This window comes from Gavia stellata, unplaced genomic scaffold, assembly GCF_030936135.1.
Source record: "Gavia stellata isolate bGavSte3 unplaced genomic scaffold, bGavSte3.hap2 HAP2_SCAFFOLD_44, whole genome shotgun sequence".
Lineage (NCBI taxonomy): Eukaryota > Metazoa > Chordata > Aves > Gaviiformes > Gaviidae > Gavia > Gavia stellata.
The window spans coordinates 160,886-170,982 of record NW_026777121.1 but is presented as its reverse complement, the minus strand read 5'-3'; the positions used below and the strand labels follow the sequence as shown (position 1 = coordinate 170,982).

The window sequence follows — 10,097 nt, the reverse complement described above, 5'->3', positions numbered from 1 at the left end:
ACTACACCAAAAGCATCCTTTGAGTCAGTCCAAATGTTTACTCTCTTTCCTTCGCTCAGTTCTAACGCCTTCGTCAAGGCTGTCAGCTCTGCCTTTTGCGCTGAGGTATTGCTGGGCAAAGCATATGCTAGCAGAGACTCTCTTGCCTGCTCAGTCAAGGAAGCCCTGTCCCTGGGCCAGCAGTCCTTATTCCTTGTGCTCCTCAAAGAAGGGTCCTGTGGTCATAGGAGCCGAAGTCCTGACTGTGCCACCAGCCCGATGGTGCTAAGCAGCAGGATGTGTTTGCTCCTACTTGAGCCTTCCTGAGGACAGCCCTGCCAGGGTGAGGGGCTCTTCCCCCTGGATGTTGTGGGGATGAGGGCCTGATGAGCTTCATCAGCCTCCCTGGAGCAGCATGGCCCTGAGCACCCGTACTTACTACCGGTGTGCACCGAGTGTTTGCTCTGCAAAGAGAAAAGCCTCACCTCCCCTGTTTGTGTGCTTCTGTAGGCAGAGCGTGCCTGATGTACAGAGACGCTCCCCCTCCACCCCCAGCCTCCCCAGATTTCATGTGCGGGTGGGTGGGCAAGCCCTGCCTCACCTGGCCCGTCTCTGCTCCGTAACCGGCATACGGTCTGTGTCCTGACAGGGCAGTGGAGTGCGGTGCTCTCCATGTGTATTCTCCGTACAGCCATTTTTACAGTCTGTACGGTGAGAGAAAGCTATCGCCCCACCTCACCCTTCTGTTGGTTTCTGTCCTCTATACGGCCGGCGTACACTGTATAAGCAGACCAAAAAGCCCTGCCTTGGCAGTATCTAGTCTATGACTAGACATGCTTTGCCTGCATACAGTCTATCTACAGACAAAATACAGTCTGTATCTGGAGAGAAAAGCCTCCCTGTCTCTTTTCTGATAGGCAGAGTATAGCCTGATACATGCTGAGAAAGCAAGCCTGGCTTTGCCTGTCCATGCGCAGTGGTGAGGAAGACAGTATGTAGTCTGTATAGCAACAGAAAAGCTTCCCCTTGTTGCAGGTATGTTGCGTGTACGCAGATGGTTGGTATTCGATGTCGAGGTAGGCGACAGAGTCTGTCGAGCCAGACTCTTCTGAGTGTAGGCAGGTAACATACTGTCAAGTTCTAGTCAAGCTATAGATGGCAAGCAGGGACATAGTCCCAACCCTTTTGTCCATCCGCCGAGGCTCTGCTGTCTGCATGTCTTCTAGCTTCAGCCTGGGGAGCTCGGCTGAGCCTTCTGCATTGCCACGGACGTGGACTTTGTGCTGCTTGGGTAGCAGGTGAACAGCGAGGGCGAGGTGAGAGTGACCAGAGGAGCAGAGAGGTGGCTCCCAGGTGAACTGGGAGCTCTGCAGGTGGTCATTTGAAGGGGCTGAGGGGAATGTTTTGGGGGCCACCTTGTATCTCAGCGAGAAAGGGCCGCCTGTGGGTTGCGGGTTTCCTCAAAGGCAGAGAAGTGGGTTGTGCCCCTGTGGAGGTGCCACCTGTGAAGGGTGAAAGCTCTCTAGGAAGCATGAAGAGCAGTTGGCCACAGAATGGACTAATCCCTGTGCAGTAAATAGCAGGGGTCTGGGAAGAGGTGTGGCATTTGTGTCCCCCTCAGGTGCAGTCTGGCTCTGCGCAGGCAGCCTTTCCGTTGTGGAAATGTGTAGCGTGGCTCTCTGGCACAGCAAAAGGAGGGAGAAATGAGGAATTTCCCAGGAACCCCTAGGAGATGAAGAATTGGGATGCATTCAAGGACTTTGACAGGACTTGCTAGGAATGACTGTCTTTAGGAGATTGGCAGGAGCATTGTAGAGTTGTTGGCTTTTTGGGAGCCCTCTTTGCGGGGCTTTTTTGGTTTGCTTCACCAGTTGGATATTTTGGAGCGCTTAACCCCGGTGCTTTTTAAGAGTGCTCCATCCCGGGCTTTTTCAGAGTCCTCCCTCGTAGTGGTGTTTGGAGCTCTCCACCCTGGGGCTTTTTGGGAGCAGTCCAACCCGGTGGTTTTTTGGAGCTCTGCACCCTGTGGCTTGTTTGGAGGGCTTCACCATTTTGTATTTTGGGAACCCTTTACAGTTTTGCTATTCTATGGAATAGTAGGAGACCTGGCATTTTTTGGAGTGCTTCACCGCGCCGTCCTGGAGGACTGCATCACCATTTGTTTTTTTGGGCGTCCTTCACAGTTTGGGGCTTTTGGGAGTCCTTCACAATTTGGGTTTTTTTTAGGGGGGAGCCCTGCACACTGGGGCTTTTTTCAAGGGCTTCACCATTTTATTTGTTTTGGGGGGAGCCCTTTACAGTTTTGCTATTTTTTGAAATTTTACCAAACCCGGGATTTTTTGGAGTGCTTCACCTCCCTGCGCTGCCCCGGAGGAGTGCATCCCCATTTGGTGTTTTGGGAGCTGTTCACCATTTGGTATTCTTTTGGGGAGTCCTGCACCCTCTGTGTGTCTGGGGGCTCTGCACCCTGGGGCTTGTTTGGAGTGCTTCACAGTTTTGTTTTTCGGCGGCCTTTTGCGGTTTTGTTATTTTTTGGAATATTGCAGGACCCAAGATTTCTGAAGGCCTTCACAACGCCGCCCTGGAGGAGTGCCTCGCCATTTGGTTTTTCAGAGCCATTCCCAGTTAGTATTTTCTGGAGGAGTCTTGCAGCGTTTGGTGTTTTTTTGGAGGGAGTAGTGTACCATTTTAAGGTTATTTTGGGGGAAATTCTGCACAGTTTGGTGGGTTTTTTGGGAGTCCTGCAGCCTGGGGCTTTTTTGGAGCTCTCCAAGCCGGTCCTTTTTGGAGCTCTGCCCCCTGAGGCTTGTTTGGAGGACTTTACCATTTTGGGTTTTGGAGCCTTCTATGGTTTTGCTATGTTTTGGAATATTACAAAACCCGGGATGTTTGGAGTGCCTCACCGCGCCACCCGGCAGGAGTGCCTGACGATTTGTTTTTTGGGAATCATTCACTTATCTTTCTGGGGGAGTCCTGCACCGTTTGGTGTTTTTCTGGGGGACTCCTGCACCCTTTGGGGGCAGTTTCTGAACTGTTTGGTGTATTTTGTGGAGTCCTGCACCCTGGGTCTGTTTTGAAGCTCTCCAGCCCGGTACTTTTTTGGGACTCTGCACCATGGGGCTTGTTTGAAGGGTTCACTGTTTTGTTTTCTGGAGCCCTTTAGGGCTTTGCTGGTTTTTGGAACATTACAAAAGCCGGGGTTTCTGGAGTGCCTCAGCCTGCTGCCCCGCAGGAGTGCCTCACCATTTTGGGTTTTGGGAGCTGGTCACCGTTACCTTTTTGGGGGATTCCTGCATCTTTTTTTTGGTGGGACTCCTGCAGTGTTTGGTATTGTTTTGGGAGCGCTCCACCCTGGTGCTTAAGCTTAAGAGAGGAGGGATGTTAGGGAAGATACCATCGCAGACCTGCTCTGACATCTGGGATCAGTCGACGGGCTGAACCTCTCTTCCCCCCCAGAGGGATGCCTCTGAGTAAGATTTGGACACTTGGCTATACCAAGTGTGTCCCCCCCCGGGAGATTTGGCAACCTCTGTAGAGTTGTTTTGTGATTTAATGCGCTTGTAGGTGGCTATCTTTCGCATACTAACACTTGGCTATACCACGTGTTTTGTGATCTAGCGCGCTTGTAGCCAGGCTGTATTACTCATATTCAAACTATCTGTACCACCTTTGTGGGCAGTAAGAGTTCTCATTGAACGCAGTTAAATTCCTTAAGGGTGGCCGTGCTAGTTCATGCAACGTGGCTAGACTGAAAGTGTATGGAGTTACAAGTGCATCCGTAATCGTTAAGATTATATCTATCTATCTATATATGACTGTGTGTGTATATATGTTTATATAGAACACGATCGGACTTGTAATACAGGAAATGGGCACCACCCAGAATCTAAGCCTAGCCGCCCCCAGCCCCTCTGATATCTGAGGACAAGCTGGAACGCACGGGGGTTTATTTTCTGCCAAATTGCTCAGTCCTTGTAACGTGACAGGCATGTTTTCAGTGGTTCACCATTTTGTTTTTTGGAGCCCTTTATGGCTTTGCTATTTTGGGGAATATTACAAAACGGGGAATTCTTGGAGTGCTTCACTGTTCCACCCCAGAGGAGGGCAAACCGTTTCTTTTTTGTTTTCCTGGTAAGTCTTGCACCATTTAGGGTTTTTTTGGGGGGGACTCCTGCACCATTTGCATGTTTTTCAGGGAGTCCTGCATCATTTGGGGTGTTTGGGAGTCTCCAACCCGGCACTTTTTTTGAGCTCTGCACCCTGGGGCTTGTTTGGAGGGCTTCACCATTGTGTGTTTTGGAGGCCTTCATGGTTTTGCTATGTTTTGGAATATTACAAAACGCGGGATTTTTTGAGGCCTTCATGTCACTGCTCCGGGGGAGTGCAGCACCATTTGGATTTTTGGGAGCCGTTCACCGTTAATTTTTGGGGGGGAGTCCTGCACCTTTGGGTGTTTTTTTGCGGGAGTCCTTCACTGTTGGGTGTTTTTTGGGGGGAGTCCTGCACCGTTTGGTGGTGTTTTGGAAGGCGTCCCTGCACCATTTGGGGTTTTTCTGGGGGGAGATTCTGCAGTGTGCGTTTGGTATTTTCGGGAGTCGGGCATCCTGGGCCTTGTTTGGAGCTCTGCAGCCTGGTACTTTTTTGGAACTTAGCACCCTGGGGCTTGCTGGAGGGCTTCACGATCTTGCTTTTTGGGAGCTCTTTATGGTTTTGCTGTTTTTTGGAACATTACAATACCTAGGATTTCTGGAGTGCAGCCCCGCAGGAGTGCCTCACCATTGTGGCTTTTGGGAGCTTGTCACCATTACCTTTTTGGGGGAATCCTGTACCATTCTTTTTTTTGTGTGTGGGGGATCCCTGCAGTGTTTGGTATTATTTTGGGAGCGCTCCACGCTGGGGGGCTTTTGGAGCGCTTCACCCTTGGGCTTGTTTGCAGTGGTTCACCATTTTTTTTATAGGAGCCCTTTATGGCAGTCACGCCCTCCGTAGCGCTGCTTTCCCCTTTCCATTATGAAGCAGAAGACAGGCAACTGCAGGGCTGCTGCAGCACATGGCTCCGCTCCCTCTGACCCCTCTCTCCCTCTGCCTTCCAGGCACATCACCATGTGGCGCGTGGTGATCGGGGCCACCCGGTTGCCTCAGCTGGGCCCTGAGGCCCAAGTGCGCAATATCAAGCGGCTACTGGTTCACGAGCACTACAGTAACATCACGCAGAGGAACAACATCGCCCTGCTGGAACCGGACCAGCCTGTGCAGTGCAGCTACTCCATCCAGCTTGCCTGTGTGCCCGACGCCTCGCTGAGAGTGTCGGAGCTGACAGCCTGCTACGCCAGCGGCTGGGGTTCCACGACTGCAAGATGTGAGTTCCCAAAAAGTACTCGTGTCCTGAGCGCAAGCTTGGCACGCAGGGGAGACGGGTTGGCCTTCCTGAGAGCAGAGGCGAAAGCCAGAGTCAGGCTGCGGGGCCGCATGCCTCTAGAGAGATGGGCCTGAGCCATTCCCCAAAGGGAGGCACAAGGGGACCACCGGTACAGTGCCTTCAAGGTGCAAAGCCAAGCCCTAGGGAAGGGCTTCACCCAGACAGGGGAGGAGAAATGGCAACGAGCTGCCTGGTGTTAATTCCTTTCTGTGCTCGCAGCTGGAGGATCAACTGATGTCCTGCAGGAGGCCAAGGTCCGCCTCATTGATGTCAACCTCTGTAACAGCAGCGGGTGGTACAGAGGGGCCATCCACACCCACAACCTGCGTGCTGGCTATGCGCAGGGTGGCATCGACACCTGCCAGGTAGGAGCGTGCTACGAGTCAAGCCCCAGCAGCACAGGCAGCCCTCTCACAACCGTCCCACGCAGACCCCAGCACGTGCTTTGCCTGGCAAGTCACCCTCCCACCGCTGGGTCCCCACCGCTGCTGGGGCTGACCTCCCCTTCCCCACCTGCAGCTCCTTGCCCAGTGCCCCCCTTGCCCCAGAGGCCTGCGACTCTGCCCACAAAGCCCATCCAGTGCTCTTGGCAGCACGCAGCTCCACATCCCAAGCCTGGAGCATGTGCGTTCCACACACGCAGGATCGCTGTGCAGAGATGAGAGAGAGCCCTGTTGGAGTGGGAGACGGACCCGGAGTAACGATGGAATCTCAATATGAGTATAGTCGTTCTCCCCTTTATTCAAGCTTACAGAGTATATATAGACAGATGCCAAGAACACGCGTCCGCAACAGTTGTCTGATTGGCTTACAGCCTCTGTTCACGCGCCAAGGCGGCGAGTGAGATTGGTACAGTGCTCTTACCTCTCCTCTTCGCGAATGTAGCTCCTTCTTCTTGTTTACCATTCCGCTGTCTCTTATCAGAACAGGCTTTCAAGGACAGTTAACGGTTTCCTCTGAGCCTTTCCCCTCATCAGAGACTGGGTTGCTCATGGGAATCAGATCGTGTCCCTTGTTACTAAGCCATTCCTCCACAGAGCCCTACCTTACAGGCCCACGACCCCCTCCCACACAAGCTCCTGTAGGCCCCGGCACCCGAGCGGGGCCTTTCTGTGCCTCAGAGCACAGCTCTGGCCGGTGCTGTGAGAGAGAAGGAGCCAGCCGTAGTGCTGACAGAGGCCACCCAACACCACCTTTGTCCTCTCTCCTCCGCTGCAGGGTGACAGCGGTGGTCCTCTCGTCTGCAAAGATAACGATGCAGACTACTTCTGTCTCGTTGGAGTCACCAGCTGGGGGAAAGGCTGTGCCGAGAGCAAGACGGCCCGGAGTCTACGCCTCCGCGCAGCACTTTTACGACTGGATCCTGGCACAGATGGGACTGCGCCCAGCAGTAACGGCTACTCCAACGCCACAGCCAGGCTTCACCTCAAGCCCCTTTCAGAGGCCAAGACCGATACCAACTCAATCGGGCACATTTACACCCTGCCCATTTCCACTCCAGAGGCTGGTGCAATTCTTTAAACTGCTGCAGGAGCTCCTGCAGTTCCTAAGGGGGACAAAGGCCTGAGCAGCAGGATGGAGAGGATCCAGTGCAGCCGGCAGCGTACCACCGCCATTTCCTTGGCAGTGCTGAAGGGCTGAAGCTGACTCAGTTCTTCCAATAAACTTGCCAATTTTCACAGCTAACCATGCTTCAGTCCAATTCAGTCTCCCGTGCGAGGCAAGGACTTCCACGCCCGGCGCCTGCAAAACGAGGCTGCAGGCAGTCAAGTAGGGTACAAAGGGAAAGAGCCACTCAAAAGGGCTGAAACCGTGCCTGGTCAGAGAGGAGGGTTCTCAGAACCAAAGCAGAGCTCCCAGCAAGAATGGGCGAGTGTTAATAGAGGATTTTTGAGGGGGTTTTGGTGTAACTGGTTGATAATGTGTCTGTAGGAGCTATCTGGCCTTGGTTTGACTTAACAAGTTAACTGTTTCTTAGAAAGCTTCTCTGTAATATTTCTTCCAAAGCCTGTGTCCTTCTCTTCATTGCTCGGGCTTTTTAGCAAGAGATAGGTATAATGCAGCAAGCTCTGACATGAATTCATAGGTTAATGTAGCTACTGGCATGCAAGATACAGACTGATAGGTCCTGCCTTGGCAAGCTGAATCTAAGGCATAGCTCGAAATGAGCATGAAACAAACATGTAAATCTAGGAGAATTTAATGTGAGACATTGAGAGTGGAACTGTTGATGGCTACAATGGGGTGATCTCTGTTACTAAGGTTTATTTTTTTCTGTTGGAGAGGTGTGTATGTGAATGTAGGGAACTTGGTGTTTGGCTGCGTGTACAATATAAGTATATGCATATAAAAAAAATAGCCCACAGCACAATGTGGGATAGCTGTTGTTTTGTAACTTAAGTGTGTACTATATTCTTTTGGCATTATATTCTGAGCAAAGATGTTTAAATTAAAAGTGTGTATTTGAGGTATGTACGTATTAGGTTGCTGTCAAGGAGTTTTCCACTTGTCTCTGTCTTACGTGTCATTTTAATACATACAGTATTGGCTACATGCTGCTTACACAAAACCCCTAGCAGTAGAGCTCTGAAAAGAGAGAATTGTTGTTCACCTTTGTGAAATGTTGTTCACCGTTGTGCATTTCAGTTGTTAGGTGTTGAGATCCTGCTCGTATGCTGCAGTTGTTTAAAAGTGATTTTATGGCTGTGCATGCTGAATGCTTTCCAAACTGTTTCCATCATGTGCTGTTGGTCAGACTTCAGAGTGAAAAATGAAATTGGGCTGAACTTTTACATAAATAAGGAGACATAGTCTTGTTGCTACATTCTGTCTCTTCTTTTCAAAGACCTCGTCGACGTTCCTTAATTGCTGAATACCATCTTGCTAACCTGACTGAAAGTAGTGTAGCCGTTGGTGCTGATGAGCTTGTCCAGCTCTTCAGTCTGAATCCAGGACTCGTAGTAGGACTTTGGAAGGTAAGATAACATTTTGTTTCAATACTTTATTATGACTTGAAGAAACAGATTCTTTGGGCTTGTAGTTTGGGATTTTGAGAGTTTTTTTAGGGTTTGGGGTTTGGTTTTTTTCATCTTCCTTTTTTTTCTCTGAGTTTTGAAAGATCTTGTCTAAACTAACAACAAGGAAATACAGGTAGGGACAGCTAGTTGATGATGTATTGTATTCTAAAGAGCTGTCGCAGGAGTATCTGTACTTTTAAAAAAGAAAAATCCACCTCTAATTCAAAGAACCGTTACGTTTGGCAACCCAGAAGTGAGTCGCTCTGTGTTATTGTTCTTCTGTATCACAGTGTAGTAATGCCGCTCGTCTCTTGCAGGATCTTCTGACAAGCTTGAAACTAAGGTGAGGAGACTAGAGCAGACTGGTCACCAAGTCGGCTTCTCTGCGATACAGGGCAGGGATCCGCTCTTAGATGTCTTTCAAGCTTGATGGTAAGAAACACGAGTTGCAAAGAAAGAGTATTCTGGAGGTGAGAAGTTGAATGGAAGCAAAACCTGGTAGAAAGGAATGCCTTGTTTAGCTGACACCTAATCCAGATTTCACAAGCTAGTGTAGCGGTAGCTCGTGTTCCCACTCGTGCTTAGTGATGGTGCGGAATGCTTTGACCCGACTGAAAGCCACGTGTAGCCTGTTCTGCCTTCTCCTAGCTTTTCCTATATGCGTATCCTCCAAGTACCGGTACCTGACAGCTCCTGTCTGTCTGTCTGACAGGTCCGCTTGCACCCAGCCACGCGAAATGGGGACGTTTAGCAGCAGCACCTCAGGTTATTCTAGAATAGCCTTTGCTTTGAAATGCATTACTTCTTGCTAGCAAGTGGGAAAAGGCCAAGGCCAAACCACCTTCCACTTGACGTATTTCATAAAAATTCCTGTCTGTTCTTAGATCAGCCTGTTCTGTCCAAGGCTTATTGCATTCCTGAAGGGCAATCTCCTTGGTTCCTTCCTCTCTGCCTTCCCAAGGGGAATTCACTTAGTAGGGTGGAGGGATTCCCCTTTCTGCTTGGTAAAGACGGCGTCATGGCTGGCACTTGTGGTAGCATCTTGCATTTGGGAAAAGCAAGCGTGGAACACTTGTTCCCTGTGGGGAGGCCAGTAGCAAGGTTTCTAGTTGTTGTGGACCCTTGCAGAGTAATATCGCTCCTGAGCCATCCTGAGATAGCTGTCGTGGGTCAACGTGCTTTCCCTTTGCTCTGTGTGGTTCTCTGTGCTTGAAGCGTAGTCCTGCCCGCAGTTGTACTTAAATGGGAATGTTTTTATGGATGCTATTTCTGTAAAAGTACTGATAGTTTAGAAGTCTGTAAATACTGATACCTGTATGTAGATTTCTATTGTCTAGCTATAAAGACTTTTCTATTGAGCCCGAAGGGGGATGTCTCTGTATCAGATACCGCCCAAGAGTCTGACCAGTTCATTGAGTTACTGGGTGCCCTCCACAACAGGGTGAAAGCAAGGTTAGCTGAATGTGGTTTCTTCTTCCTCCCCAGGGAGAGAAAGGTGGGGGGAGGAACTTGAGCTGAACATGGCCAGCTTTCCCCAGGAGGAACTCTGCTGTGTCTTCTCATGTGCCTGCCAGCCCTGTGCTTTCTAGAACTGTTTTACTTGCCCCCGTGTGGCCTCAGATGGCTTCAGATGGGAAGACCTAGCCTTTAAACTCTGCCTTCGTTTCTGTTGCCTGTCTGCA

At 50.5% G+C, this 10,097-nt stretch overlaps 1 protein-coding gene across 1 annotated transcript; it reads left to right on the top strand.

Annotated features, from left to right (window-relative positions):
- Positions 1–5,082: 5,082 nt before the first annotated feature.
- LOC132321700 (acrosin-like) lies at positions 5,083–9,166 on the top strand (the record flags this gene model as incomplete). Its single annotated transcript, XM_059835145.1, is given in 6 exon segments — positions 5,083–5,353; positions 5,618–5,763; positions 6,617–6,703; positions 6,705–6,867; positions 8,733–8,758; positions 9,128–9,166. Coding segments are annotated over 6 exon segments (732 nt in total), but the record flags the coding sequence as incomplete, so codon positions are not given.
- Positions 9,167–10,097: the final 931 nt, after the last annotated feature.